The 15,154-nt window shown below is 42.6% G+C and overlaps 1 protein-coding gene across 1 annotated transcript in view; it reads left to right on the top strand.

The window, feature by feature from the left end:
- atp8b5b (ATPase phospholipid transporting 8B5b) overlaps positions 1-15,154 on the top strand; it is a 206,312-nt gene that overhangs the window by 41,704 nt on the left and 149,454 nt on the right. Inside the window, exons 7-9 of the mRNA XM_060849059.1 lie at positions 1,187-1,257; positions 10,665-10,747; positions 14,492-14,650. Of these exons, the coding sequence (XP_060705042.1) occupies positions 1,187-1,257; positions 10,665-10,747; positions 14,492-14,650 (313 nt within the window). The remainder of the gene's footprint in view (positions 1-1,186; positions 1,258-10,664; positions 10,748-14,491; positions 14,651-15,154) is intronic.

The raw sequence follows: 15,154 nt of genomic DNA on the forward strand, positions 1-15,154 counted from the left end.
TCTGAATCTTATTGCCAGCTTATTCCCACCTACCCTCCCAAAGCACTACTTCCAGCTCATAAGTTCAAATGATAAGTCCATAAGCAATAGAAGTAGGAATTCATTGAGCCATTCGACGCTACTCAATAGCATCCTACCTCATTTAATTGTAGCTTTAACTCCCAATTTCTTGCCTGTTCCCTCTTAACTTTTGACTCCCTTGTAGATCTATCTAACTCCACCTTGAATATATTCAATAATTCAGTCTCACTGTGGAAGAGAATTTGAATGACCTTCTGAGAAAAATTCCTCTTTTGTGTATTGTGTCCACTAATTTTAGATTTTCCCTAGAGGGGGGTAATGCTGTCAGAACCTACCGTGCCAAAACCTTACATATTTCCTTTGATTCCCTCTGATAATTCTAAACTCTATACTTTATTGGGAAAGAGAGTTTTCTGGATTGAAAGTCTCTTTTTGACTTTTTAAATTACCCTTGTTGCTTTCAGCCAAGACTCAGGTTCCTGATTGGACTTGCAATCCATCTCATCGGAAAGCCAGAGTAGTGTGGTATCCCGGCCTGACATTCATTTCTGGGATTTTGTCAATCTTGAGCTCTGGAGCCCATCTCCACCTGCCTGGGAAACCTCTGCCCAGTATTTCAGGTTGAGCACATTTGACAGAGAAAGTGAGGTACAAGGAAAAGAAGAAAAGACAAAAGGATTCATGGTTCAAAGCAAAAGTATTCATTTTTCTGCTTTATGCTGTCATCTCTTTTAGACCTTCCATTTTGTTTTCCCCACACGGTTTTCTTTATTGTTTACTTGCTTAAAACCTGTATGTCTCTAACTTTTTTCCAGTTTCAAGGAAAGGTCATTGATCTGAATTTAAATTTTATGACAGGTGCTACCTGGCCAAAGTATTTCAAACATACCATTATTCTTTCTAAGTCAGTTGAGATTGTCAGATAGGAACCAATGAAGGTTGGTTTTGGAAAGTGAAGATAAAGATTCATCCAAAAAAATCTAGAAATTGAATGGATATGTTCAAATTCATGCTTGGAATGATTATATTTGGTCCATGAAAGCACAATTGTTTAATGCTTTTTTTTCCATTTCCTGCCTTATTAAAGCATAAAGCATTATTGTACCTGTGAAGAATTAATGATACATGTTATATTATGTTCTTCATTCCTTGTGTTTCAACTTAGGCAGACATGCTACTATTATCAAGCAGTGAACCATACGGCTTGACTTACATAGAGACAGCAGAGCTTGATGGGTAAATAAATTTCAAAGTTAAAAGCATTTCCTACTATGCCGAAGTGCAATTTAATAAGATTTATTTGGTATCAAAACAATTTATCTCATGTATTTCTTCATGTTTTTTCATAGAAATATTGAATTCTACAACAGTGAAGCAAATCAGTTCCCTGGAATTAAGAAAGTAGATCGGTTAGCTTATCAGCTGTTTAAAGTTATTATCTAATTTATAGGATATATGCAGAAAAACTATTTTTTATGAATAAAGAATCCAGGAACAACAGGATATAATCTTAACATTAAAGCTCGGCCATTTAGGAGTGAAAAAAAGACGTGTCAAAAAAAGTTGAACTGTTTGCTGCAGAATCAATTAGGATATTGAAATTGAAGACTTTTTTGTGAGGTAAATGTATCAAGGACTCAATAAGGATAAATAATTGTAGTTCAAGTATTGGTCAGACATGACTTAACAGACTGGAGGAATAGTCTTGCGGGACTAAATGGATACTTCCCGTTCTTACGGTCCATTTGATATCTGAACCAGACCTCTGAAAGGTTACCAGTTTAGAATTGGTCCTATTCATTGATTATGTAGAGTTTTATATGATTCATTTCTAAATATTTTATTGTCTTCCCTTTTAAAAGCTTATACAAACTTCGGTCAGACTTCCTTTGTCCTGTCAACTATCTGCTTCAAAATAAATTGCTCCTAAGTTCTTCAAATGTTTTGATGCCCTCCGTGCAGAGTTAGAGATTTTCGTAAATTTTTCAGGTTGCCACTCTGCTGAGGCATAGGCATCAGGCAATATTTCCTGGACAAAATAGTGGTACTCAATCAATTAGAGGTGGATAGGCTAGAAGGAAGGATGCCCTCAAAAAGGTATCCTCTCCATCATCATCTTAGCTCCACGACATCTCTTTCAGAATGTTCAGAAAATGTTCTTTCGGATAATGTCCTTGATCTAACCATCTTCAGCTGCTTTTTTAATGACCTTCCTCCATCATAAGGTCAGAAGTGAGGACATTCACTGATGATTGCACAATGTTTCGTATCATTCATGACTACTCAGACACTGTCTGGATTAGTGGTGCTTGAAGAGCACAGCAGTTCAGGCAGCATCCAAGGAGCAGCGAAATTGATGTTTCGGGCAAAAGCCCTTACTCAGACACTGATGCAGTCCATGTCCAAATGCAGCTCAACCTGAATAATATGCAAGTTTGGACTGACAAGTGAGAAATAACATTCACGCCACACAAGTGCAAGGCAATGGCTATAGTCATGGAGTCATACTACACGGAAACAGACCCTTCAGTCTAACCAGTCCATGCCAAACATAATCCCAAATTAAACCAGTGTCACCTGCTTTTCCTAGCCCATATTCTTCCAAACCGTTCCTATTCATGTACAAATTTCTTTTAAACATTGTAATTGTAGCTACATCCACCACTTGTACAGGAAGTTCATCCCACACGTGAACCATCCTCTGCGTAACAATTTTTTGCCTCTTATGTCTTTTTTAAAATCTCTCTCCTCTTACCTTAAATATGTTCCCCCAATCTTGAAATTCCTCAACTAAAGGAAAGGACAGCTACCATCAACTCTATCTACACCTCTCATAGAACATTACAGCGCAGTGCAGACCCTTGATGTTGTGCCAACTTGTGAAACCAATCGAAAGCCCATCTAACCAACACTGTTTCATTATCATCCATATGTTTATCCAACGCCCATTTAAATACCCTTAATGTTGGCGAGTCTACTACTGTTGCAAGCAGGGCATTCCATGCCCTTACTACTCTCTGAGTGATGTACCTACATTGGACTCTGTCCGATATCTATCACCCCTCAATTTAAAGCTATATCCCCTCATGCTAGCCGTCACCATCTGAGGAAACAGGCTCTCACTTTGCACCCTGATTCTCTGATCATTTTGTATGCCTCTATTAAGTGACCACTTAGCTTTCTTCTCCATAAACTTGTATCAGATCACCTCACAACTTCCTATGCTCCAGTAAAAAAGGTCCAAGCCTATGCAGCCTTTCTTTATAATTCAAACCTTCCATAATAAGCAGTATCCTGGTAAATCACTTCTGAAGCTGAAAATGTGTTGCTGGTCAAAGCACAGCAGGCCAGGCAGCATCTCAGGAATAGGAAATTCGACGTTTCGAGCATAAGCCCTTCATCAGGAATGAGAGAGAGTAGCCAAGCAGGCTAAGATAAAAGGTAGGGAGGAGGGACTTGGGGGAGGGGCGATGGAGGTGGGATAGGTGGAAGGAGGTCAAGGTGAGGGTGATAGGCCGGAGTGGGGTGGGGGCGGAGAGGTCAGGAAGGAGATTGCAGGTTAGGAGGGCGGTGCTGAGTTGAGGAAACCGACTGAGACAAGGTGGGGGGAGGGGGAATGAGGAAACTGGAGAAATCTGAATTCATACCTTGTGGTTGGAGGGTTCTCAGGCGGAAGATGAGGCGCTCCTCCTCCAGCCGTCGTGTTGTTATGTTCTGCCGGTGGAGGAGTCCAAGGACCTGCATGTCCTCGGTGGAGTGGGAGGGAGAGTTAAAGTGTTGAGCCACGGGGTGGTTGGGTTGGTTGGTCCGGGCGTCCCTGAGGTGTTCTCTGAAGCGTTCAGCAAGTAAGCGGCCTGTCTCCCCAATATAGAGGAGGCCACATCGGGTGCAGCGGATGCAATAGATGATGTGTGTGGAGGTACAGGTGAACTTGTGGCGGATATGGAAGGATCCCTTGGGGCCTTGGAGGGAAGTGAGTGTGGAGGTGTGGGCGCAAGTTTTACATTTCCTGCGGTTGCAGGGGAAAGTGCCGGGGGTGGAGGTTGGGTTGATGGGGGGTGTGGATCTGACGAGGGAGTCACGAAGGGAGTGGTCCTTGCGGAACGCTGATAGGGGAGGGGAGGGAAATATATCCTTGGTGGTGGGGTCTGTTTGGAGGTGGCGGAAATGACGGCGGATGATACGTTGTATGCGGAGGTTGGTGGGGTGGTAGGTGAGAACCAGTGGGGTTCTGTCTTGGTGGCGGTTGGAGGAGCGGGACTCAAGGGCGGAGGAGCGGGAAGTGGAGGAGATGCGGTGGAGAGCGGGGCTCAAGGGCGGAGGAGCGGGAAGTGGAGGAGATGCGGTGGAGAGCGGGAAGTGGAGGAGATCTCCTCCACTTCCCGCTCCTCCGCCCTTGAGCCCCGCTCCTCCAACCGCCACCAAGACAGAACCCCACTGGCTCTCACCTACCACCCCACCAACCTCCGCATACAACGTATCATCCGCCGTCATTTCCGCCACCTCCAAACAGACCCCACCACCAAGGATATATTTCCCTCCCCTCCCCTATCAGCGTTCCGCAAGGACCACTCCCTTCGTGACTCCCTCGTCAGATCCACACCCCCCACCAACCCAACCTCCACCCCCGGCACTTTCTCCTGCAACCGCAGGAAATGTAAAACTTGCGCTCACACCTCCACACTCACTTCCCTCCAAGGCCCCAAGGGATCCTTCCATATCCGCCACAAGTTCACCTGTACCTCCACACACATCATCTATTGCATCCGCTGCACCCGATGTGGCCTCCTCTATATTGGTGAGACAGGCCGCTTACTTGCGGAACGCTTCAGAGAACACCTCAGGGACGCCCGGACCAACCAACCCAACCACCCCGTGGCTCAACACTTTAACTCTCCCTCCCACTCCACCGAGGACATGCAGGTCCTTGGACTCCTCCACCGGCAGAACATAACACGACGGCTGGAGAAGGAGCGCCTCATCTTCCGCCTGGGAACCCTCCAACCACAAGGTATGAATTCAGATTTCTCCAGTTTCCTCATTCCCCCTCCCCCCACCTTGTCTCAGTCGGTTCCCTCAACTCAGCACCGCCCTCCTAACCTGCAATCTCCTTCCTGACCTCTCCGCCCCCACCCCACTCCGGCCTATCACCCTCACCTTGACCTCCTTCCACCTATCCCACCTCCATCTCCCCTCCCCCAAGTCCCTCCTCCCTACCTTTTATCTTAGCCTGCTTGGCTACTCTCTCTCATTCCTGATGAAGGGCTTATGCTCGAAACGTCGAATTCCCTATTCCTGAGATGCTACCCGGCCTGCTGTGCTTTGACCAGCAACACATTTTCAGCTGTGATCTCCAGCATCTGCAGACCTCATTTTTTACTCGAAAATCACTTCTGAACCCTCTCCAGCTTGGTAATTTCCTTCCTATAACTGGGTAACCAGCACTGGACACAGTATTCCAGAGGAGGCCTCACCAATATCCTGTACAGCTTCAACATGATTTCCCAACTCTTATACTCAAATGCCTTTTCAATCACCCTGTCTATATCTAATGCAAACTTCAAAGAATTGCATACCTGCACCCCTAGGTCCCTCGAGCTAGATTAGATTACCTACAGGTGTGGAAACAGGCCCTTCTGCCTCACAAATCCACACCGACCCTTCAAAGAGTAACCCACTGAGACCCACTTCCCTTGTACTAATGCATCTAACACTATGGGTAATTTAGCATAGTCAATTCACCTGCCCTGCACATCTTTGTACTGTGGGAGGAAACCGGAGCACCTGGAGGAAACCCATGCAGACACAGGGAGAATGTGCACTTCTCTAGCTTCCACCCAAAACACATCAAAACATCCATACCCTACGGACAAGCCCTCTGCATACACAGGATCTGTTCGAATGAGGAGGAACATGATAGACAATTGAAAATGCTCAAGGATGCCCTCATAAGAGCAGGATACAATGCTCAACTCATCGACCACCAGTTCTGACATGCCACAGCGAGAAACTGTATTGACCTCCTCAGGAGACAGACACAGGCTGCAACAGACAAGATGCCCTTCGTTGTTCAGTACTTCCCAAGTGCCAAATGATCAAGCCATGTTCTTTGCAGCCTGCAACACATTATCGATGAGGATGAAAATCTCACCAAGACCTTCACCGCGGCTCCACTTCTCGCCTTTAAATAACCACCAAACATTAAACAGATTAAGATTCGTAGCAAACTGCCCAGCCTTCAGAACAACATCGTACAACCCTGCCACAGCAGCCTTTGCAAGATGTGTCAGAGTATCGACAAGGGTAAAACTATTACATGTGGGGACACCTCCCACCATGTACGCAGTGAGTACTCTAGTGACTTGGCCAACGTGGTCTACCTCAAACGCTGCAGGCAAAGATGCCATGAGGCATGGTACATTGGCAAGATCAAGCAGATGGATGATTTGACACTGCTTAACAATCATCAGGCAGGGGTGTTCCCTCCCAGTCAGGAAACACCCCAGCAGTCCGGGACATTTGGCCTCAGACCTTCGGGTGACCTACATCCAAAGCGCACTTTGAGACAAGCAACAACGCAGAGTGGCTGAACAGAAGCTGATAGCAAAGTTTGGTACCCATGGGAATGGCCTCGTCCGGGACCTTGGTGAACCCACTGCACAATATTCTCTCTTTCTCTCTCATCTCTCTCTCTCCACCCCCTCAATACACATATACACACACACACACACACACAAACACACCCATGCAGACCCTCCCTCATACACAAGTTCTCTCTCACACACATGCACCCTCCTCACTCACACCAACACACGCACCCTCTTACACCTGCCCCATCACACTCACACATACACTTAGCCAAGCTTACACACACACAATCATGTGCACTCACACTCACACGCACACACTCACATTCGCACTCAATCTGACATCCCTACATGCTCATACATATAAGCTTATGGAGTGAATTTGTTTTTGCAGAAAATCAAAGCCAGTCCCTTGACTGTGGGGCCATCTGAGTTTTCTGTTCATGTCTGTCGGTCAGGGCTCCCTTATTAGCTCAGGTTAACAATCCCAATCAAGGATCTCATAGTCATGCCAATATGGAGGAATGCTAATGCATCAGCCGAGGAAGTATGTTTGCTACACCCATGTTTAATCTGAAGCTATGATACTTCATTGGAATTAGAGTCAATGTGAGGACTCCCACTGCAACTCCCAGTCAACTGTATACCACAGGGCTACCACTTCTGCTTTATCAGTACTGCTACAACATATCCAGGGATGGTGATGGTTATGTCTGGGATATTGTAAGATATGATTCTGTGAATATGATTGTGTGAGGCTGTTGCTTGACTTGTCTGTGAACAGCTCTCCCAATTTTGGCACTAGCCCCCAGATGTTAGTAAGGAGGACTTTGCAACATTGACCGGGCAGTTTCAGCTGACATGTGGTCTATCCAGTTACATTTCTTTGTTGAGACTTCGTAATAATTGATACAACTGGCTTGGTAGGGTGTTTAAGAAAATCTAGAGTCACATGTAGGCCAGACCAGCTGTGGATGGCAGATTTCCTTCCCTGATTTTCTAGATAATCGACAATGGTTTCATGGTCATTCATGGATTCTTGATTCTGGATATTTCTATTGTATTAAAATTCAAACCAGGTTCCTCAGAACATTAGCTGAGTTTCTAGATTAGTTATCTGGGTATAATACCATTAGGCCATCGCCTCCTTGAGGCCAAAAACTTTCTGTTTCCAAAAAATACATTGATAATTGGGGAGAGTGACAAACCATTACCATGGTCAGGGTCGGGTCGGGGGCGGGGGAGGGAAGGGTACAATGGCTCAGTCGTTAGTACTGTTGCCTCACAGTGCAAGGGACCCAGGTTTGATTCTGGCCTTGGGCGACAGTGTGGAGTTTGCACATTCTCCCTATATCTGCGGGGTTTTCTCCCACAGTCCAAAGATGTGCAGGTTAGGTGGATTGACCGTAGTAAATTTCCTATGTGTTGAAGAATATGCAGACTGGGTGGACTAGCATGGGAAATGCAGGATTACAGGGATTTGGTAGAGGTATGGGTCTGAATGGGATGCTCATCATGGTCAGTGTGGACTCGTGAGGCTGAATGGCCTGCTTCCACTGTGAGGGTTCTATGAATTCGGATCTTGATAACTCTTATGGCCTTTTCCCTGTTTTCGTATAGAGATTTGTTTACATTTGCAAGAGGTAAGTTACAAATGTGATAAAAGTTACATGAGGTCTAATGTTATATGGGAAATACCAAATATGGAATGTTGATTTAACATAAGTTTAAAGGACACCCAGTTCTCAGTACCATGGTCAGCCACATTTCACTTTTTTCTCACTCAGAGGGAGAGGGGAGAGCAGGTGGGGTAGTTTGAGCAATTTTTGGAAAAATATGATTTGACATAACAGTAAACATGAATGTTATTAGAAATTCCAAAGCATTAAATTAATTGTTGAATAAATTAGTGGTTAATAAAAATTACCATTTAAAAGTACAAAGCAAAGGTACAAGTAAAGCTTATTTTTGGCTTTTCAGTTCATAAGCAGGTATAGAAAGAGACATATTAAGCCAAGTCATCAATGAAGTGGTGGGGGGAGACCAGGAACAAGTGAAGTAGATGCATTTACTTGCTTTTGCCTCTGGTAGTACATGTTCCAAGATGGTACTTGCAGAAGAGAGGAATTAGAAGTAGGCTGCCTTTTCAGCCTTGGTTTTCTTCTTCTCCCAGCATGTTTTCAGGACTATTTTATGCAAGGGGGAGGAGGAAGGGCAAAGTGGGAGTGCATCTGTCTCACTGAGTTAGTGCTCAAACACACTTTCATTCCCATGTCTCCCTCCCCCTTCATTCTTCCACATTGCTTCCCCTACACACAGAGATTTATCTCCCATAAATACACATACTTGCCCCTCCCTCACTTCCACCCCACACTACACTCTCTACTGTTAATCCATCCGTACTCTTGACTCCTTGCTTTTTCTTTCTATTCATTTACAAGATCTAGCTTTGTTGTCTCAGCCAGCATTTATTGCTCATTCCTTAATGTTCAGAGGGTAGTTAAGTGTCAACCGCATTGCTGTGGTTTTGGAATCACATGTAGGCCAAACCAGACAAAGGTAACAGTTTCCGTCCCTAAAGGACATTATTGAAAAGATGGGTTTTTCCGACAATCAACAATGGTTTCATAATCATCATTAGACTCTTAATTCCAGATTTTATTGTACTCAAGTTGCACCATCTGCTATAGTGGGATGTGAACCCAGGTCTCTAGAACATTACCTGGGTCTCTAGATTAATAGTCGAGCAATTAATACCACTAGACCATTGCCTCCCCTGAACTGTTCACACTAACTCCCTCTCTCTCTCCCTTCCCCTCTCTCTTCTTCATTTACTCTCTCCCTCACGTATTCCCTCATTCATACATTGCACATGTTTGGGAGGCTTGCTACATGGGTTTGGTAGGTGTGTTCCATCATTTTGACTATGGCTATTCAGGGGACCATTGCCTGCATATGATGGAGTTAGTCTCATCTTGTCTCCAAAACCATTGATCATCCTGAAGGTTGTTTCCCTGACCCACATGCAGTCCTGTACCACTCACAACCTGTTCCCCTGATCTGCTTGATAATTTGGCTCCTGACCCCTTCATTAAGTGAGTTTCTGATCCACTAACCAACTTCCAGCTTTGTCTCTTCATCTGCCCAGTAGACTTCCTGACTCATGCAGTCACACCCAATAACTCAGATTCATTGCCATTCCAGGTGTCCAGGCCTGAGGCTAAATGAAATTAGGTTCTTTCACAGAGCTTGCCTGTTCCTCCAGTCAGAGCTCTTTTATATTCTGTATTTAGCTGCTGTTAGGCTTACTGGTGGGAAAATGGTTATGAGGTTTGAGACCAGCCATGATCTTGTTGAATGTTAGAGTGCTTCCAAGGAGCTGAATGGCCTATTTCTGGTGCTCTTTCCTAAGTTTCTTTGTCTTACCAATGAGGCATTTGACAAATGCATGTTTAAAATTCATTCACAAGATGTGGTCATTGCTGGCTGGGCCAGCATTTGCAATCTGTCCCTAGTTGTCCTTGAGAAGGTGGCTTTAAACTGTCTCTTTTGATTGTTACAATCCATCTGGTGTAAGTACAGGCATAATGCTGTTAGGGATGGAGCTCCAGCATTTAGATTGATGAGGTAGATTGATGGATAATAATTGGTAGATTTTCCCACTTTTTTGGATCCCTCAGCACTTGCTGCAGACTCAGTCTGTTAGCTATATCACTTCAGGACTTAGCTGGCTTGGTCAGTAGTGATGCTATTGAACCTCTCTTTGTGATGGAGATTGAAGTCCTCCAAGCAGAATGTATTCTGTGTCCTTGCCACTCTGCATGGTTCTTCCAAGTGATGTTGATCAGTGGAAGACAAAGGATTGCCATAGGTATGAGCAGGACATGCCCCAAACTGCTGTCCTAATTGTATTTTCTATTTATTCTGGGGCTTCTGTTATTTTCCTGTACTGTTCACTGCAATATACTGCAATATACAATATTCACTGTTCTCCTTCTGAAATGTAAAATACAACTATTCTGTCTTTTTTATGAATGTTAATATTAATTTTTGTAGGGAAACAAATCTGAAGGTTAAGCAGGCATTAACTGTGACCTCAGACATGGGCGAGAACACACAGGCTCTGGCATCTTTTGATGGTAGGTTGATTTTTATTACAAAATTCTTTGTCCATTTAATTTTAAAACAATCTCATCGCAGATTGAGTTTCTGATCTTGAGCATCCAAGTTCTTTGTTTTATTTCTTATAACACAAATGTTGATTTTAGGTGAATGTGAAAGTTACACTAAATAACCTGAAGACTGAAGAAATTATCAAGGATATTCTGAGAAATTTACTCCCTGAATCAAAGACTGCAGAGATTTATTTTTAACATTTTTTTTGTATTTTACAGCAATCTAGATCCAAGTCAATCAAGGATTTTAACATTGCCAACAGTTATTTTTACCAATAACTAACACAATTTACAGACAGCAATGCTTACAAACTTGACATTTCTCTAACTCAAACTTCAGAATGGTCACATGCTTCTGCTCTAATCTCTTGTATCATTCTTTTTGGAAAAGATAAACTTTGTGTCTTTCCATGAATTAACTACTTATGTTTCTCAAGACTTGGACAAAGATACAAGGTGAAATTATTTTTAACACCCAGTATTGGAAGCCACAAGGCCTATCAGTGTTCCAAAATGACCTTTTCAGTGCATGCACACTGCTGGCATAAAGCAGATGAGATACCATACTGGTAAAGGAGTTGTACATTTGCAATTTACATCTGCTAATATACTGAGGAGCCAGGTTATGTCACTGATTTGACAGTAATGTTATCACGTTGAAACTCCAGATTCCAACTAGTGTCCTCTCTGAACTATGCATAGCTGAACATATTAAGCAACCTGAAAAGCCCCCTGTTAGCCCCACAATAAGGAGATCATCAAAGTTTCACTTTTATTTCTTCTGGCTCCTGTTATTCCTTTTTGGGACTTTGCATAGTTGTTTGAATTTTCAGTCAATTGTGTGACCATTACTGGAACATGTTTTGCTGATTCCAAACCAATTACTTACAGGGAAACATTAGCAGGAGTTCCACTTGGAATAGAGCATGACCTGAAAATTGAATAGAGGCTTGAAGGTTGAATAGCAGGATAAATTTTAGGATGAGGAGGAGAAAAGCTCCCTTCCAAGGATGTTAAGAGAGCATTACTTTTACTTGAAACTCACTAAGGAACAATGTGTGAAATTTCTGTGCGTCATTAAGGATATCTTCATTGAAATTTATCCCTGTTGAATTCAAGTGATGGCCTGTGTCATCATTATTATCTTCATGCAATTCTTCACTCTGTGAAGGTTTCATTTTCTCGATGTCTTCAAGGAAACAAGGTCAATGTTTGATGTGAGAATTGGAGACACTGACAAGCATGTGCTCTCACCACTTGCAGCTTGTAGTTCAGAAAAAATTATTGTATGAGGAGAAAATGGAAGTTGAGAAGGAATATTAGTTATAGGGATACCATCATCTTGAATTGAATTAGCCCTGCTGTTGACAACAGCTTCAGCCATGGCCCTGCACTCCTTGTCCAATTCCATCTCTGTCTTGGAAGTTAAGACTTACTGCTGTGCCTTTCCAAATTTGGAATGTTCATGTGATGCACCCCATTTCATGCAAGAGAAAGAAAGAGAAACATTGGTGTAAGTGAAAGGGAAATCGTGTTTGATAAGCATGATAGAAATGTTACAAACAGATTCGAAAAGGGCTACTGGTGGGTGTTGATAACATTTGGATTTCTAGAACACTTTTGATAAAGTCCAACACAGGAGAATAGTAAACAAGACTAAACACATTGGTTAACAAATAGAAATCAGAGAGTGGGAATAACTTTCATTCTCAACTTGGCATGAGAGGTACTACAAGGGTCAGTGCTTGGATCAAGATGTTCATAATCTGAATCAATGATTTGTTTGTAGGCATCAATTGTAATGTTTCCAAGTTAGCAGATGATATGAATCTTATTGGGAATGAGAGTTTTGGGGAGGATGTAAAGAGGTTTAAGAAGGTTTCAACAGGTTAAATGAGTGAAGAAGGGAAAAGTATAACAGATGGAGTAGTGGAAGAGTATGATAGATGGAATATATTATGCTTAATAATGAGGTTATCCACTTTGAAAGGAGGAACAGAGGCATTCCTTGAAGAATGAGACACTTGATGACCAGAGGATCCTAAGTGTCCTTGCTCATAAGTCACTGAAAGCTGACATACAAGTGCAGCAAGCAATTTGCTGAAAATGTGTTGCTGGGAAAGCGCAGCAGGTCAGGCAGCATCCAACATTCCTTTAGAACTGAGATGAGGAAGAATTCCTTCAGCCAGAGGATGGTAAATTTATGGAATTCATTGCTGCAGAAGGCTGTGGAGGCCATGCCATTGAGTATCTTTAGGACAGAGATAGATACATTCTTGATTAGAAAAGGGGTCAATCGTTATGGGAGAAGGCAGGAGAATGAGCTTGAGAAATGTATCAGCCATATTTGATTGACAAATGACCTATTTCTGCTCCTGCATCTTGTGGTTGTGTAATTCTCAGTATTTTCAGTAAATCATTAATACTGCATAACTACTTCCATAACCTGAATAATCACACCAGTGAACTATAAATTCACAGTTTGATTGAGAGCTCAAAGAGGTAAGGGTTTTAGCTTGTATTTGATGTAAGATTATAAACACAACCACTTGTTTTTATGATGATTAAATACTTGAGGTACTTTAAATACATTGAATGTGATTTCATGAATGGTAGTGTGTTTTTCAATATAATTTAATCTGGAGTAGATAATTTGACCTTTATTTCATCTCAGCGTGGCTCTTGAGGTTTGCCTCTGGGTAGTAGGTGGCTCGCATCATGTGTACAAGAGAAATGGATGGTAGATTGAGACGAAGAAAGAGTATAATTTAGTACCGTGTTAACATAAGGGTTTTAAGAGGCCATGGTGATTTGTGGGGGGTTTGAATAGGGCATGGGTGGTGAAGAAGGGTGAAGCCTGGAGGACCTAATGTTTAACAAAACAACAAGTGAAACTTTGGCTAAGCTGCTTCAACACTCGACAGTCTTCTGATCTGCATCCAGAGATGGAACGCCTCATTCCATCTTGCATCTGCCTGTACCAGAATTAAGATTCTGTCAATCAATTTTTTTCCGGAGGTGGGTGTGGCAAATCTTGCCTGTGCACTTGCCTTAGAGGAAAGATTCTGGTCTCAGCGTCAAATGCTTTGGACAGATCAGTTGGGGAGCAACTCTAACATTTCATGAATGCATAATAATGAACTACAGATGTTGGAAACCTCAAACAAAAACAGAAATTGCTGGAGAAACTCAATAGTCAAGCAGCATCTATTGAGAGAAAATGGTTAACAATCGAGTCCATTGATTCTTCATCACAACTCAGGACAGTTGAATTTCTCCAGAAGTTTTTGCTTTTGTTTCTGGCATTTCATTGCTGTTTTCACTTCACATGCCTTAAATTTCATTATCTTTTTTTAAAATTTATTTTTGTCCAATACGTAAGACCAGGAAGCAAGAGTGTTTGTTTCTGTTCATTCATGTTAATAAAGATTCTGAATTACATTTGCCAATCTGAAAAGTTGTCTTGATATCCCTTAAGCCAAGTATTTTTAACGTTTTAGTCGAAGTAATGGTGCAACCACTTATGTTGAAGACAAATGGAAAGAGATTCTCCTTTTAGAGTGAGTTATGTCCCATTCTTCACAGGATCCCCAAATTATGTTTCGTTCTGCCTAGTTCTGAGCACTTCTTGCCCAAAATTATGTTTTGACATGATGATGAAATTATCGAGAAAACATTTACTTATATGTGCCTCCTTTTCTATCCTAGGTGAGGTTAGATGTGAAGCACCCAATAACAGGCTGGACAAATTTAAAGGAACACTTACCTACAAAGAAAACAAGTATCCTTTAGATAATGAAAAAATACTATTACGTGGCTGCACTTTGAGGAATACAGAATGGTGTTATGGACTTGTCATTTTTGCAGGTAGGGGAAAAGCAAGAGGGCATTTTTCATCAGTGTCCCAATAACATTGATGTTCTGAGAAAAGTCTCTAACCTTGTATGAGCAAACCTAAATTATCCCAATTTACTTCTGTCAAAAGCCTATGTAGTTTTTCACTTAATTGAATCTCCCTATAGTGTGCTCTGCTCTGCAGGAAATAATCTCTGCTTCACTTGTCTCTCTAACTGAATACTGTCATCCACATGCCTGGTACCATTCTAGTCAATGCCCTGCATCCTGTTCACATCCTTTCTTAAGTTGGTGTCCAGAATTGTACACAAAACTTGCAGCTGGAGAATGGAAAATTCCAAATGGAGAAAAGTAGCCGAAAGCTGCAACACAAAGGGATTTGGGGCTGCCTGTGCATGAAACACAGACAGCTAACACGCAGGTGCAGCAGGTAATCAGGAAGGCTAACGGAATATAGGCCCTTATTTTAAGGTGGTGAGAGTACAAGAACAGGGAAGTCTTCATGCAACTGTACAA

This window comes from Hemiscyllium ocellatum, chromosome 1 (genome assembly GCF_020745735.1).
Source record: "Hemiscyllium ocellatum isolate sHemOce1 chromosome 1, sHemOce1.pat.X.cur, whole genome shotgun sequence".
Lineage (NCBI taxonomy): Eukaryota > Metazoa > Chordata > Chondrichthyes > Orectolobiformes > Hemiscylliidae > Hemiscyllium > Hemiscyllium ocellatum.